The sequence below is a fragment of the Schistocerca gregaria genome, chromosome 6 (genome assembly GCF_023897955.1).
Source record: "Schistocerca gregaria isolate iqSchGreg1 chromosome 6, iqSchGreg1.2, whole genome shotgun sequence".
NCBI lineage: Eukaryota > Metazoa > Arthropoda > Insecta > Orthoptera > Acrididae > Schistocerca > Schistocerca gregaria.
The window spans coordinates 431,264,002-431,282,180 of NC_064925.1; the positions used below are offsets into that span (position 1 = coordinate 431,264,002).

An 18,179-nucleotide genomic window follows, 5' to 3' on the forward strand; every position below is an offset into this window, starting at 1 on the left:
GACTGAAGAATGTGTTGCGAGATAAAAAAATTATTCAGGTCCTTAAGGGAGGCAAAAATTTAATTGTGACCGGTGACAAGGGTTTTCATATTAGGGAAGGGAATAAAGAAAAATAGTAGGAGAGAGGAATAAAACAAGATGCCACCTAATAGAATTTTACACAAAGCGCAATTTAGTATTTGATAATACTTGGATTAAAAATAATAACAAAGTTTGTATACATCAAAGAGACCTAGAGACATTGGAAGGTTTCAGATTAATGACATGAGGCTGTGCTGAAAAGCATTGAATCAAAATTTTAAATGTGAAAGCTCTTTAAGTTTCTAAAATAAATCAAATGTTAACAATGTTCTCTATCTTTATTCTCTGTGTTTACACATTTGCAGCCTTTTCTCACTAGATGGCTCTGAATTGTAGTGTGTAACGTGGCAGTGTATAATGTAATTATGTCGCTCCATGAGAAACAGTGTGCTGTAATTGAGTTTTGAATTTGAAGAGTTTGTTCACACATGGACTACCCTCTCCTTCACTAAGTCAATGCTGGACAACACAAGCACTGCAACATACGCAAAAAATCCAATGCCTTGTGTCCACGGTCATTTATTATCCTCCATACAGTCCCAAATGGGCCCCATCTGATTTTCATCTGTTTCCAAAACTTAAAGAACACTTTCAAGGACTTCACCTAGTGATGAAGCAGTGCAAGCAGAGGTGAGGCTGTGGTTCCAACAACAAGGTCAAATATTCTACAGTGACGATATCAATAAACTGGCGTCTCATAGGTGAAACGTTTTCATTGTCAGGGTGACATTCTTGAGAAATAGATATGTAGACATGAACAGTATAAATGTATACTGTTAATAAAATTTGCTTTATTTAAAATACTTATAAGATTATTCATATAAAAAATTTGGAGCCATTATTTTTCAGAACACTTTCATATAATATTAAAATTGATAGTTAAGAAATTAGATATTAAACTGCAACATGTTTCCAGGAGCAGATGTGGGCATCATCAATAATTAATTGATTAGTGAATGTGTACTAAAGCTGAAAAAATTGCAAAAAGATAGGGAATGAAAGAGCGTGGTCTGGATAAGATCAGAGATTGGTGAGAGTTTCAGTGGGAGCAATAAATAACAACTTATTGAAATAGATGAAAGAAAGACAACAAAGATGATGGCTAGCTTATTTGAGACATAAAATAGAAAAGACAACAGAGAAACAAGGCAAAGGGACAAAGTGCAGAGAATCACACTTGAGATATTATTAAGTGTAACCGATGAAAGGAGAACTACAAAAATACATCAAATGAGCAGGCACAAGGAATAAAGATGTCTGGGACAAAGAGAAAGTTCAAATGGAAAAGCAGAAATGGGCAGCAGAGAAATACAAATCTCTAAAAGCATGCATGACCGTAGGAAAGATAGATTCCATATATATTTGGAGATGTGAGACGCATCTGTATGAACATAAAGAACTCACTTGGCAAGCTAGTACTAAGCAAAGAAGGGAAAGCATAAAAAGACTCAACAGGCACCAGATGTAAACAAAGTTTGCTCAGAATTATTAATATCCTTATGAGGACCAACCATGACAAAAATGTTTCACCTGATATATCAAACAATGGAAAATCCAGGATGGAATGTAGATAGGCACAACAAAAAGACTGTCACAAAATAAGTTTTTGGCCAACAAGGCCTTCATCAAAAATACACACACACACACACACACACACAAATGCAACTCACAACACACATGACTGCATTCTCTGGCATGTGGAAGCCACACTGCGAGCAGCAGCAGCAGTGCATGAGGGGAGTGGTAACTGGGTGGGGGTAAGGAGGAGGCTGGGGCAGGGAGGGGGAGGGACAGCAAGGTGGGGGTGGAGAACAGTGAAATGCTGCTGGGGAGTGTGCAGGGATGAGATGGAGAGAGGGCAGGGCAGCTAGGTGCAGTCAGTAGGTTAGACGAAAGGCAGGGAACAGGTGGGAGGGGTGGGAGGGGAAAAGGAGAGAAGTAAATAGACTGGGTGCATTAGTAAAATGAGGGCTGTATAATGCTGGAATGGGAACAGGCAAGGGGCTGGATGGGTGAGGACAACGAAGGTAGAGGCCAGGGGGGTTACGGGAACATAGGATATATTGCAATGAGGGTTCCCAGCCGTGCAATTCAGAAAAGATGGTGCTGGTGGAAAGGATCAGTATGGCACAGACTGTGAAGCAGTCATTGAAATGAAGGATATTGTGTTGGGCAGCATGCTCAGCAATAGGGTGGTCCACTTGTTTATGGCCACAGTTTGTTGGTGGCCTTTCATGTGGACAAAAAACTTGTTGGTTGTCATGCTCACATAGAATGCAGAACATTTCCATAACCATCCTGGCCTGAACCTTTGTTAGTCATTGTCCTCACCCATTCAGCCCCTTCCCTGTTCCCATTCCAGCCCTACACAGCCCTCATTCTACCAGTGCACCCAGTCTTTTTACTTCTCTCCTTTTCCACTACCCCACCTCCCACCCGCCCCTCCCCTGCCCACCGTCTAGCTTCTCCTTACCCCCAACCAATTGCCAGTGCCATCATGCACTGCTGCTGCTGCTGCTCGCAGTGTGGCTTCAGCTGCCAGAAACTGCTGTTGTGTGTGTGTGAGTTGTGTTTGTGTTTGTATTTGCGTGTGTGTGTGTGTGTGTGTGTGTGAGAGAGAGAGAGAGAGAGAGAGAGAGAGAGAGAGATCTGTTTTTGACAGACAAACGCCTCGTTGGCCGAAAGCTTATTTTGTGACAGTCTTTTGGTTGTATCTATCTGCGACTCAGCATCTCTGCTATATGGTGAGTAGCAATTTTCCGTTTCATAATATTGATCCACTTGATATATGGGATACACGAGAAGGATGAAACCCCAGATTCAAAAAGACCCTACTCTCTATAATAATCCCAATACCAAAGAAGGTGGATGCTAACAGGCAGGATTATCACCAAAACATCAGTTTAATAAATTATGGCTGCAAAATACTAACAATAAATAACTAAAAAAAAAGAGGGAAACTGGTAGAAGCTGACCTGGGAGAGATCAGTTTCAGTTCTGGAGAAATGTAGGAACACAAAAGCTAATACTGATATAACAACTTATATTAGAAAATATATTGAAGAAAGATAGATCTACATTTACATCACTTGTTAATTTAGGAAAAGCTTTTGGCGCTGTTGACTGGAATAAATTATTTGAATTCTGAAATTATTATGGATAAAATACAGAGAGCAGCTGGCCCAGAAACCACACTGCAGTTATTAGAACTGAAGGACACAGAAGAGGGGCAGTAGTTCTGAAGGGAGTGAGATGGGATTTCATGGCCTGCCTCATGTTGTTCAAGTTGTACACAGGGAAAGAGGTACATGAAACATAAGGGAAACTTCGAAAAAGCAATTAAAGTTCTAGGAGAAGACAAAAACTTTTAGGTTCGTCATTGACATTGTGACTCTGTTAGAGGTGGCTAATGACTTGGAAGATCAGATGAACAGAAATGACAATATCTTGAAAACAAGTTGTATTACACAACACAATATTGCAGGACCTATGTTATTCCAAATTACAATGCAATGTTCCTTTGGACATTCATGAGAATAAATACGATATTGTGTGCATGCATGTCCAAAGGAACATTGCCTCATAATTTTTGGAATAACACAGGCACTGTAATATTGTATGTATCCACCAACACTGGCCAAGCAACTTTCAAGTAAAATTTGTCACCTGTACATGAATATACACAATGGGTATATGAGTACAGGTAGTAGACACAAGGTTGATGACATATATGGTGTTTTGGGTCTGGCCCTGGGTCATGCTTGGGCAGCCTAATGGTAAGTCAATAAGCGGGAAAGCCGGGTTGAAGCCCCAGTCCAGCACAAGTTTCCATTGTTGTCATTCCATTATACAGCTAATAGTTGTCCATATTCACAACTACAAATACATTTCATGCAAAATTATACAAGGCTGATGAAATGTAGCCAAATTACAGCTGGTGATGCTGATGTTATTTGATTATGAAATGAGACACTAAAAGTAGTGAATGGGTTTTGATATTTGGCAGAAAAATAACTGATGAGGATTTATAATGCAGACTGATAATAGCAAGAAAAACTTTTTGTGAAAAATAAAGAACAGATAACTGTTAACAACGAACCACCTGGACAGCCATGCATTTTAAAGTGCCACTTCTGAAGTAGGGAGATGTAAAAGACCCAAGTCAAATCTGTCCAACAGATCCAATGACAGAGATCGGTGTACCAGTCATTCTGGATGTGGGTTTTAGATGTTTCCCTACATAGACAGCTGGCATACACATATTACGTCTCAGAGGGTGGGGGTCGTAACAGGGTGGCAACAGGAATGGTAGCCAGCAACTCCTTAATCTAACCATGTCAAATCCATCAATAGCCATGCAGACCCTGTGCCAAAGCTGAACAAAGGCACAAAAAAAGAAGAAGATATTTGTTAACATAGAATACAAATTAAAGTGTTAGGAAGTCTTTTCTGAAAATATATGTTTGAGATGCAGTCTTACATGAAACATGTACTATAAACAGGACAGACAAGAAGAGAATAGAAGCTTTTGAAATGTAGAGCTATGGAAGAATGGTGAAGATTAGATAGGTAGACTGGATAACTAACAAAGAGGTACTAAACTGAACTGAGGAGAAAAGAGTTTTGTGCCACATTTGACTCAAAGAAGGAGTAGGTTGATGGGGCACATCCTGGGACATCAAGTAATAGTTTATTTGGAATAGTATGAGAGTGTTAGGGATAAAAATTATAGAGGGTGACCAATGCTTAGTTATAGCAGGTTCAGGTGGCTGTAGATTCCAGTTGTTATGCAGAGATGTGACTTGGATGGAAGTGTGGAAAGCTGCATCAAACCAGTCTTTGGACTGAAGACCACAAATATCACTTATTATTCATGTAATAAATCTTGTACTGTGACAGAAAAATGGATTTCATTAACTAAGATGACAACATGAATATTTTGGATCAAGATCATTTATTTTATTTATTTACTTAGATCCCATAAATCCAATACAGTGAGACATTTGCATGGATGTACAACATGTCAGGTTATTACAAATTATACAAAAGAAACACACAAAAAACCTTCTTGCAAGAGGAGATATAGGTATAAGACAAAATAGACATTAATTGGTGTAGACAAAATTAAAATTGGATTGTTTTGAGAACCAGCCTTATGCAAACACAATTTGCTTTTTTTTTTTATTTACCCAGACATGTTTCAATAACTGTGTGTCATGTTCTGTGGGTCAATCTTCTTTTTTTATTTCTTAAAATTATATCGCTAAATGATATGCATTATTACACACTGGTTTATGAGCTCTTTCTTGACATTTTTTTGACAGCATGTGTTATAACACCTCTCACTGAGAATGGAGTCAGGTGTGTCTGCTCAGATCACGCTTCACCACATTTTGTGTAAGTGCATTTGAAGTGAATTAGTGAGCAGAAATTGTGTGAAAAACTGTGTAGAAACAGTGTACTGAATAGCCATTGATCAAGACACCAACCAGACACATAACTCGATGAAAAAAAAAATGCAGATGACATTCTCTCGAAAAATTGACAAGAAAGAGCACAAAAATCCATGTATAATAATGCAGATGATTTAGTGATGTAATTTTAAAAAATAAAAAAAAACTGTACCACAGAAGATGACACATGGGTGTTGAAACATGTCAGGGTAAATACAAAAATAAACAAACTGTATTTGCGTAAGGCTATTTCTCAAAACAACTACATTTTAAATCACAAACACAGAAGAATATCAAGAGGAGCTTCAAACCTTAGTAAAATGAGACAAAATTAAACTTAAAAAGGTTAAAATAAAGCTACATAAAATATATTGTAATGTTAGCAATTATTCCAACTATCGTAACCCATTAGAGTACATCAGATTTAATTAAAAGAAAAATTAATTAGAGTTAACACAATTGAAATATTCTTCAACTGAATAAAAATAATTATCTGTTAGATAATGTTTGAGGTGTGGTTTAAATTTGGGAAGCTCATGGAAAGTGATTCAGCGATGGTGGGAGAACACTGAACACCTTGCAGCTCATGTAATGGACTCCTTTTTGTACAGTACTAAGGTTTTTTAACTCATAATGGAGGTCCATCTTCCTCCTGGTATTGTGGGAATGGTATGACTTATTGGTTTTGTATAGTTGCTCATTTTTACCAGTGAAACATAACAGGGAGTAGATATAGTAACATGCAGTTGTCAGTATCCCTAATTTTCTAAAAATGTTTCTACTAGAATATCTAGGCTGGTCTCCGCTCATTATCCCAATAACTCTCTTTTGGGCAATGAATATTTTTTTGGAAAGTGACTGATTACCCCAGAAAACTATGTCATACATTAATAGTGCATGGAAGTAACCAAAATAAGGAGTTTTTGTGGTGTCTTGGTCACACACAATGAAAATCATATGAATAGCAAATGTTGCTGAGCTGAGTTTTTTGAGAAGTTGAAAAATATAATCAGACCATTTTAGATTGCTGTCAGTGTGTACAACCAGGAACTTGAATGACTCAACTTGACCATTTTAGATTTCTGTCAGTGTGTACAACCAGGAACTTTAATGACTCAACTTGTTGTAACTCACTATCATTACAGTTAATACTTAATTGACCCCCACTTCTTTATTTACTTGGAAATGAGCAAACCGGGTCTTGTTGGCATTTAGTGATAACACTTTATTTTCAAACCAGTTAACTACTTCATTAAAGATAATATTGTCTGATTCCTCAGGATTGAGGTTGGGAGTTCTGTTGATGAGGATGGAGGTGTCAGTGAAAATAGTAAAAGTAGTTTTAAAGCTAGTACACAAGGTCATTAATAAAGATGAATAAGAGCAGGGAGCAGAGTACTGAGCCCTGAGGAACACCACAGACAACAGGGTCCCATCTAGATATCACAGGGTGCCCCTCAGAGTCATTCAACATGACCTTCTGCTTTCTTCCAGTTAGGTCGGATTTAATCCTTGAGATGATCCATTTATACCATAATATTCAGCCTTTGCTAAGAGGATTTCATGGTTAACACTATCAAAGGCCTTAGAAAGGTCACAGAAGATACCGAGAGGAGATAATTAATTATTAAAAGACTCTAAGATTTGATGGATGAAGCAGAAAATAGCTTGCTCTATTGATACACCCTGTTGAAATCCAAACTGGCTACTGTTTAATACCTTATAATGAATGAGGTGGTCAATAAGACTTTTTTGAACCAATTTCTCAAGAATTTAAGGCAAGGTTGTTAAAAGGGAAATAGGCTGATAGTTGGTAATGTCAGTTTTATCTCCTTTTTTAAAGAGAAGTTTCATAATAGGATACTTTAGTTCCTCATGATCATCCCATGCTGGATGGATTCATTGAATACATGGCTCAGCATTCTCCTTATTGGCTTATAGCATTCCTTCAGTAATCTTGAAGATTACTGCCAATGGAACTTTTGCTTTTCATCTCTCTACTTATATTCTCAGTTTCATGTACTGTGCTTGGTTTTTTATTGATAGCTTTTTGAAGGGATAATATGGCTTCATTAACAGAACATGTTTTATCAGTTTGGGCTACTGATGCCAAAAAGTGATTGTTAAAAACATCAGTAATTATTTCAACATTATCATTTGTTTTAGTTTCTATGGTGTTTTCTGCAGCAGGAATTTTACCTTTTTCCCTTTATATTACATTCTGTATGGTTTAAGTTTTATTATTAAAGACATGAATTTTTGATTTTATAGAAATACTTAGAACTTTTTTAAGGATAGAACAGTATAGTTTGTAATGTTTTTCATTTTCCATAACTGGATTTGAATAAGGCATACAGATTACATTTCCTTCTGCAGGAGGTTTTGATGGCCAAAGTTAACCAGCTTTTAAGAATATGCAGATAAATTCATTTATAAAAGCATTATACTTGTCATTAACAATGTCAAAGAGCTCAGACTGGTCTCAATCAACTTCTTGTAGGAAATTACAGAAGGTATTGATAGATTGTGTGCTAATTACTCTGAAAGTTTTACTGCAGGAATTGTTCTTACTAAGAGGGCTAACACCTTCAACTGAAAGTAGCTGACCATCATGGTCTGAGAGCCCCTTTAACATGTGTTTTACAGTTGTGTTTAGATTTCTGCTTCTGTCTAAGAAGATGTCAATTTGACTCATGGAATTAGCTATGACTCCATTGGGAAAATCAACCAGTGTCGTTAAATTATAAGAGCTAATTAAAAGTGATAATTCAGTTCTTCCCATGTTATCATTATGAAAATCAACATTAAAATCACATAAAATTATAATATCTTTTGTTTTTGCACAAAAAATGAGTTAACAGAGATTCTAACTGTTTCGGAAAATACTGATTTTGGCTGTAGGAGTCCTGCAAAATGAGAGGACAGTAATTTCAGAAAAACCAGTACAGATTACAAATCCACAGACCTCAAAATGTTGATCAATACAGTATTCACTCAAGTCTAAATATTGATACGCTATTTTGTTCTTAACATAAATTGCCCTATTTTGTTCTTAACATAAATTGCCACGCCACCTTTATCTAAAGAATGTCCACAATAAACAGCTACTAGGCTATAGTTATTCAGTTGCAGTGTGTCAGAACCAAGTTTCATAAAATGTTCACTAAAACAGATTTCATCAGCATTATTAATAAAGTCCTTGCCTCATGAAGCTGTTGTTTGTAGGAAGTCAACAGACAGAAACCGAGTATTTCGAAACAGTTTGCAAATATTTTCAAACTGTTTATTAGACTCAGTTATTTCTTTGTTTATACATGATTCATATAAAGGCCATATCTATGAGGAATTCCCATTGCTTTACTGTCATTAGAATCAAGTATCATCTTCAAGTTTTGGACAGCACTCGATAATTCATTTTTGTAAATGTTGTTGGCTCTCCCCACTATTACCGTACATTCACTTATATTTGTTGGAGAGCCATCTTGTATATTTTTTCCAGTTTAATACATTGATACTCCTGAGTTCACAAAACTGCAGACATTGACATCATGATCTTCACATAACATTTTTGCTAACCCATGGCCATGACTATCTGAGTGTATGTTTACATTAATGGATTTCTTCCCTATCTTTCTCTATGTATTTACAGATACGTTTAATTTCACAATACACTACTAAAATACACCATCACACTCAAGGGATCTCTGTTATCCCAAAAGTTATATGGGACAAAATTAACATTTCTATTTAAAGTTTTTGTTATGGACTCATTTCTCAATGAACAATATTTTAGGAACATTTTAATTAATTAATTAATTTATTTTTTTGGGCAAAATGTTAGGAAAAGATTAGGTCAAGATTAAAATGAGAGATGTTTCTAATGAGAGTAATGTGTCATTATTGTTCCACATTTTTGATTGTCCACTCTTATAACTAAGTTTTATTTTATGCTTGTTATTACCTTTGCATAATGTTGATTAGTTCTTTGGCACCGAAAAGCTTCCTGGCTTACTTCTTATAAAGAGTTTCCATGATGAATCTAAAAATTTTTCATTTTTTCTGACCTGTTTTAGACAACCACTGTGATTTTTGAAAATTATTTCAAATAGTGATGCCTTGAAACTCAATTATGGTAGTAATATACAACCACAAGAATTAATCATAATTCCTATACTCTCTCTCTCTCTCTCTCTCTCTCTCTCTCCCTCCCTCCCTCCCTCTCTCCCCCTCCCCCCACCCCCTCCATCTCTGGTGGATATGGTCCAACAATAAAACTAATGGCTCTAAAGAATTAGAAACACACAGTTGTTCTACCAGCTTCAAAGCTAAATGACTGATATATTTCTTGCAGCTGTGGAACCTCTAAGCACTGCCAACCACTGTCCATTATGTCACAGCAACATTCCACCATGGGAGGATGGTTGGCGACAGCATTTGATGAACCTGCCCTGTCCAAACCACCCCAGGAAGAAGCACATTAAAAATCGTACGTAATAACATCTGGTTCAAAATATGAAGTACTTTACTAACAATAATATACCGATAATATTATTTGGTATGTATTTACAAAACTTTAAATCTCTGCATAATAATTTTGCCACAATTTCAGTTCTTGTGAAAAACAAATATGCATCATTAAGAAACAAAATAAAAGATTACAACTATGAAATTTTCTTAAGTCATCTAATCACATCAGAGAATTCCTTTTAAATTCATTGGAACTGTGAACAAAGTTTTGTTTGCACGTTTGTTGTACTTTCTAGTGCTTCCTCTACATTTGTTATGTAATTTTTTATGTAATTAAAAAATTAACCCAATTTGGAGGAGATGGTGGAGACACTTTAAAATGTAGACACCATCAGGTTTTATCATAAAAGCAGTATATGTAAGTAATTATGATCATCAAGAAATAAAGTTAGACTAATTTGTCAATAGGACAATTTGGTTTTCAATAACATTTTAAATTTTTGATATCAACAAACATTTGATGATAAAATAATGGCAAAGGATCATCAATGATTGGAAGCCATGAATTTGTGATAGTGTAAAATCATATAGCATCCTGTCCTACACAGTTGAAAGATATACAAACAAATAACATTAACACCCATTTTACGTATGAATGGATCTCAAGTTGCCATGGATTATGACTCTATTACACATCTTTAGATGTTAGAATCTGTTATAAGGTTGTCAAAACAATTATCTAAAACCAAGTTGAGCAGTGCAGGTTTGAAAAACAGAGAGAGAGGTACACTGCTAATGAAAACTGCTACATCATGCCAGGCAATACTGCTGCAGAATGTGTAATGAGTTGGTTGGTGCCCACATGTGATGGAACTGCACAATATCATAAATTTAAGCAAAGCTGTTGAGGCTTTAGCCCTCATGAGGCAAACTGAGGAGCTACTTGATTGAAAAGTAGCGACTCCTATCTCGTAAACAGACATACGGTTGGGAAAGTGATGTGTTGACCACGCGCCCGTCCACATCCGCATCCAGTGACGCCTGTAGGCTGAGGATGACATGGTGGCTGGCCAAATTGAAGGAAGAATGAGAAGCTGATGGAGTGACTGATGTACGTAATACCATGAAAAAAATTCAGTGTGGAAAGATATTAACATTTAACAGCAGTGTTTATCTGCTTAAAAGTAAGGTTGTACATACCAGATCCTTTAAGAATTATTAAATGTCAAGATTTTATGCTCACAACTTTATAATGTAAAGGCCGGGCATCATGCAGTAACTGTAGAAAATATATGTTGCTTCAGTATCCAACTACACACTCATGTTAACTGATGAGGTCATCAGAAAAAAATTTCTTAACTCAATGATGTATCTTGAGTTATTGCATGTTATATGTTTGGTTAAACATAAGAACATAAGTACAATATGAAAAAAACAAACAAACAAAATAATTTAGATGATAGACAGTGCTTTCCCGTGTACCACGGAACTGCTATTTACGAGGATGTGTACATTCTAAACACACCAAAGTGACCAGTCTAATCATTACTGAATTAAGGGTTAGTACTTTCTCCCACTGACACCTTCAAGTAGTGGTAGAGCCACCCAGTCTGAGATCAGCTGTCCTATCTACCTGGAGGGGATGCTCTGGGAAATTAAAATAACCAAGTAGGCACCTTACAGTGAAGAGAAAAACGTGAGATGCCTACCTTTACGTCATTTGTGGTTACAATAAAAAAGCTGCTACAAAAAGTTCAGATGTTGACACATACTGAGACCAGTAATGAAAGAGAATCAACATGCACCTGTAACTGCACTGACAGAGGCACAGCAATAACTATAAAGCAGGCTACCTCCTCCAAGTAACTAGTGAAACCCACATTTATGAACAATGCACAGAGAATAGACAAAGATAAACCAACTATTATATGCAAAATAGTTTAATTCCCACCTTCATTGACAAAAGATAAACAGGGAACAAAAAATAGAAAACATAAAAGACTTGAGTCCAAAGCCATCAGAATACTCAACACTAGTTTATCTGACAATTCTGAAGAAACTTGTGCATATGCTATGGTCTATGGAAACTGTTTGGTGGAACTGCTGCGCCCCTCATTCAATACACCATTCTGTTTAGGTTTCCTAACATGGCAGAAGGATAAGGGGAAAGACAAAGCTCCCATATTGCAGTGGAACATTAAATGGATTCATGACACATGTCAAGAGAATGAAATTCCTAGCACAGGGAAGACTAGTGTACTTATGTTTCCAAGAAACTCAGTTTAAACTCACTGATGACCCTGCCCTAAGAGACTTTACTGTCCACTGTAAGGATGACCTTACTAGAGAAAGATCCAAAAGAGGGGCAACTGTGTTCATAACACATACCACTCCTCTGTTGTACACTTGGCTACATAACTTCAAGCAGTTGCTGTTGAAACTCATGTGGGTGAAAAAATCAGTGTGTGGTCTCTGTACATCCTATCACCAGATGAATTAGATATGGGGGTCTCAGGAATAATACAGCTCTGTGACCATTTCTCCTGTTGGGAGACCTTACATGCAAACAGTGTAAAAGAGCCCATGAACTACTTCCCCAAGGGAACAATTTTTAGAGAGGAATTGTGTATTCTAAACACTGGCAACCACACATTTCAACCCCACTACTGGGCCAACATCAGCTTTGTTCTGCTCTCCAGCCCTCACAAATTCCATTCAGTGAATTGTTGCTGTCACCTTCAGTCCAGTGATCATTTCCTACACTGGATCAATCTACCATATAGAGCAACCACTGAAAGAATGCCACCAAGGTGCATGAACAGTCATATTCCCACATGCATGACCTTGTATACTGGGTGGTCCATTGATCGTGACCGGGCCAAATATCTCATGAAATAAGAGTCAAACGAATAAACTACAAAGAACTAAACTTGTCTAGCTTGAAGGGGGAAACCAGATGGCACTATGGTTGGCCCACTAGATTGTGCTGCAATAGGTCAAAAGGATATCAACTGCGTCTTTTTAAATAGGAACTCCCATTTTTTATTACATATTCGTGTAGTATTTAAAGAAATATGTAACGACATTCCTCTCAACAGCGGGTTCGCCTTCCGTAATGTTTGCACATGCATTGACAATGCGCTGACACATGTTGTCAGGCATTGTCAGTGGATCACGATAGCAAATATCCTTCAACTTTCCTCACAGAAAGAAATCCGGGGATGTCAGATCCGGCGAACATGCGGGCCATGGTATGGTGCTTCGATGACCAATCCACCTGTCATGAAATATGCTATTCAATACCGGTTCAACTGTATTCAAGTTATGTGCCTGACATCCATCATGTTGGAAGTACATCGCCATTCTGTCATGCAGTGAAACATCTTGTAGTAACATTGGTAGAGCATTACATAGAAAATCAGCATACATTGCACCATTTAGTTTGCCATTAATGAAATGGGGGCCAATTATCCTTCCTCCCATAATGCCACATCATACAATAATCCACCAAGGTCGCTGATGTTCCACTTGTCGCAGCTATTGTGAATTTTCCATTGCCCAATAGCGCATATTATGCCGGTTTACGTTGCCGCTGTTGGTGAATGATGCTTTGTCGCTAAATAGAACGCTTGCAAAAAAATCTGTCATCGTCCCGTAATTTCTCTTGTGCCCAGTGGCAGAACTATACACGATGTTCAAAGTTGTCACCATGCAACTCATGGTGCATAGAAATATGGTAAGGATGCTATCGATGTTGATGTAGCATTCTCATCACCGACATTTTTGAGATTCCCGATTCTCGTGCAGTTTGTATTCTACTGATGTGCAGATTAGCCTCAACAGCAGCTAAAACACCTACTTGGGCATCATCATTTGTTGCAGGTCATGGTTGATGTTTCACATGTGGCTGAACACATCCTGTTTCCTTAAATAACATAACTATCCGGCGAACAGTCCGGACAATTGAAGGATGTCATCCAGGATACCAAGCAGCATGCATAGCACACACCCGTTGGGCATTTTGATCACAATAGCCATACATCAACACAATATCGACCTTTTCCGCAGTTGGTAAATGGTTCATTTTAACATGGGTAATGTATCACAAAGCAAATACCGTCTGCACTGGCGGAATGTTACGTGATAACAGGTACTTATACGTTTGTGACTATTACAGCGCCATCTATCACAAAGCGAAAAAAGTGGTCCATATTTCTTTACGTACTACACGAATATGTAATAAAAAATGGTGGGTTCCTATTTTAAAAAACGCAGTTGATATCTGTTTGACCTATGGCAGCGGCGCCATCTTGTTCCCCCCTTTAAGATAGACGAGTTTCGTTCTTTGTAGTTTTTTTGTTTGAAGCTTACTTCGTGAGATATTTGGACTGGTCACTATCAATGGACAACCCTATACCGCAGGATGGCATTTGTATTTCTTCCTGTTGAAGGAGGGGCTGTATTTCCTTTAGTTTTATACCTCTTATAGAACCAATGTGTAGATCAGCTGCAACCTTTAAATGGAAGTTTGAAATTAGATACACCCACTTCTAAAACAGAGTTCTTCACATGAATCTACAATGGCCTCATTGTTCACACTTAATTACTTAAAAAGTCATTCCATTGGTGGGTGAGCAAAGGTATAGTATGCAGGTGCCTATGGGATGTTTTTTTTCTTATGTATAGGGTGCATCATGAGGAGTTGTTGCCTGATGTTGAGTACTGGTCCGCCTGCAACATAGATGCTTGGAATGGGTCAGTTCTCATAGGTCCATGTTCCATACTAATTCCTCCACCACGTCTAATATTTTTAGATATACTGTGTACCCATACTCAAGCCTGAATAGTATGAAGACTTCGTGAAACTCCAGCAGACAAGTCTGATCTATTTCTCATGAGCTGTGACTAACAAAATTTAAAATATTTAGTGCTTCTAGGCCCAATTCTTTCATGTACGTAATGTGTGGCCAACAGGTAAAATTAAGAATAGTGTCCACCATCGTCAGTTGAGCAAAATTAAAAATAGAACATGATTGGTTGGACAGGATTACATATAGACTCCCCAGGTGAAAAATTAAAACCTTTCTTCTCTGCATGTTCTTCTAAACATATTCCAACTGAAGGTTGGTTGGCTATAATACTCGAAAAAGAAAATGGGGGTTAGATTCTGTGGACATCAAAGTAATTAGAGATGAAGCTCAAGCTTGGATTATTGAAGGATGGGAAAGGAAATTGGCCATGTCCTTTACAAAGGAGCTATCTAACAATATACCTTAAGTTATGTATGGAAACCAAATAAAACCTAAGTTTGGATGCCCAGATGAGGATTTGAACCATGACCACCACCTTGTAAACAATTGCAGTGCTTTATCGATGCAACAAATCACTCAGTGCAAGGCTGGAGAGGAACAAATGATACATACATCATCCACAAACAACAAACATGGGACAAGATCTCTTACTGTCAAAGTTATCTTATTAACAGTTAGAGGGGACACAGTCACACTTGATAACTTCTTTGATGGACACTGCTCTCTTGTTCAAAACAGTCACAGAGAATATCACCAATTTGCTGTCTAAAATAACGTGGAGAGAAGAAGCACCATATAAAAATGGGAAGATGTCCTTGGAAGCTTGTTCGAGGAGCTGTACAAGAACATTAGCCTCCCAGTAATATCACAGGCCTTTTCGATGTGGACTGCATGTATAGATCACAAAGACATGAAAAGAGCATGGAGATCCATATCATAAATAATAAATGAGAGGAAGACTTTAAAGAAGGGGGGGAGCAGGATAGGAACCCCTCCATGGAATGGAGATGGAATCAACAAACCTGCAAAATCATAACACTGGTTCTAAAATAAAGAAATGTTTGTTCATTCTATATACTATTTCCATCTTAAAGTCACACTTTTCTTTAGTTGAACACACTCAGCTGTAACTGGTACCTAATTTTATCATTTATTTTATTTCGGCAAAAATATACATAATGTAAATCTGCCATGGGTAACATGGTCATTTAATTTTTTGTATCATAATTAATATAAAAATAAGTCACTTTGTCTTTGAAACTTCACTGTTATTTCATACACTTGGTGAATATTCATCCATCTGTTGATTATGATTTTCAGTCTGCAAACTGATTAATAATTCATTTTCAGGTTCCAAATCTCCACCAGAGGACAAACACAACAGTAACCAATAATCACATCACTGTCATATATACTCCAACTACAAAATAGAGAATGTGGGAAATGGGTACTTTTCAGTTTTATAATTGTCTTCAATATTCATATTATACATCGCAACAAATGTAAACCTTGGACTTGCTTTTTAAGACTCAATGTACATATTAAAAATATTTTTTTCTTTTTTTAAAAAAAACTGAGAGCAATTGTCATTGTCTCCAAAGATCCTACGATTTACCTTAGCACATAGTGACAAGACTGGAAGCCACAACATGAATTTTGAGATGGTTTTACAAGGTGCTCTTATATTATACATATCTAAAAACTGTTGTAATGAAATTGTCAATAATAATTTATTTAGATATATCCTGAACGTGTAGTACAGATCAAAATTGACTGGATACTTTATGTTTCACATTTACTGGTCTACTTACAATGGCTAAGAAGTTCAACTGTACTAGTGATAACCTAACAAACAGCAATGATACAAGGAAGGCAACAGAGGTAAGAAGGCATCTGATACACTCTGGGTACTTTCCACCAAACCAATGAATCAGTTTTAATAATTCCTTAAATGACTGTAATTGCAATAATATGTTTATTTTAGAACTTTTTGTGAACTTCATTAAGGGCCATCCATATGACTTTTGCAATTTTAATTGACTTAAAATGAATGGATACTACACAATAACTGCAATGTTACAACATTTCAATATTGTGCTGCAGTTACACTAGTGAAGTCAAGTTGTACGGCGTGTGACAGTACATACAACATAATTTAAGAACCAAATGCATGAGGTTAAAATTTACAACAAGAACAGTCAATGTCTATCAGGTGAAGATTACAAGACAGGAGAGTTGATTTATCCTAAGACTGCAAACTGAAAGAACTAGTCTACATGCACAATTCTTAAATTATTTCCAAATGTATCGACCACCAGAACAGAGTCACATGGCATACTGCTTTACCAATGTTTGTATCCTGTATGGAGAGGTCTACCGCGTGGAAATGAAACCATCATATGACAGACATCTGCATATTTTTGTTGCCACAAAATAATTAGTTGGACAAGGAATTGATTAAATACAGTACCAGATGGAAACTAGTGAACAAAATCTGCAGTTTTTTTATGGGTGATCAAACACTTCTCTGTGTAATGTTAAGAGAATAAGTGTTCTGCATAGAACTGTGAATGGGTAAATGTCATCATGAATGACTTAAACACTTGCACAGCGTATTCCACACCCCCTTGCACTATTTGTCATGGTCATTTGATGACTATAGATAAGTGTCCTAACCAAGTAATAAAAATCAAAATCAAACACTTCCATCAATAAAATACTTAATCTCCTTCCAGCTTGAAAGTGTAATCCAAACAATACACAGAACACTTAAACACATCCACCAAATGACAACTGGAAGGGTGTGGAATCCAATGGAACACACAGCTGTAACAAATGCTTTCCAAGCAGGTGTCCTAATGAAGAATACTTTCAACTGTAACAGAAAAATTTGCTGTTTTATCCACATATTGATGGGACCACACACGTGTCAAAAATTTTACCAAGCGTTATTTTAGCATCAACAGCCTAAAGTCATGTTATCAAGGACGTTCATATGATCTAGACTGCCTACAAAACAATATTTACTCTCTAGTTTTGAATGATTTTGATCCCACTCCCAAAGTAAGTGTCACAACTATGAATACAAACATATTGTGCTATGTCTGCAACTGAGAGAGAGAAGATTCTTGCAATAATATCAACCACCAAGTTTTTAATGTTGTCAGTGGATGTGATAAGATCATTAACAGTGAAAAAAGGGAGAGATGACCTTTTTTTTTTTTCAAAGCTTGTACTATGTTGGGAATAAATTGGCAGGCCTGACTGACTATGGGAATATAAACCTTTGTTTTGATAACAAACCATTTCATATACATATCAAAATAAGGTGCAAACAGTATAGGAAGCAGAAAAGCCTTAAAAAAAA

The 18,179-nt window shown here is 36.8% G+C and overlaps 1 protein-coding gene across 2 annotated transcripts in view; it reads left to right on the plus strand.

Annotated features, from left to right (window-relative positions):
- LOC126278026 (centrosomal protein of 104 kDa) overlaps nucleotides 1-16,795 on the plus strand; it is a 400,804-nt gene extending 384,009 nt beyond the window's left edge. The window contains exons 16-17 of one of the 2 annotated variants that reach the window (XM_049977752.1): nucleotides 9,886-10,020; nucleotides 16,163-16,795. In XM_049977752.1, the coding sequence (XP_049833709.1) occupies nucleotides 9,886-10,020; nucleotides 16,163-16,206 (179 nt within the window). In that variant the 3' untranslated portion in view covers nucleotides 16,207-16,795. The remainder of the gene's footprint in view (nucleotides 1-9,885; nucleotides 10,021-16,162) is intronic. The other variant, XM_049977754.1, reaches the window with a different exon arrangement.
- Nucleotides 16,796-18,179: the final 1,384 nt, after the last annotated feature.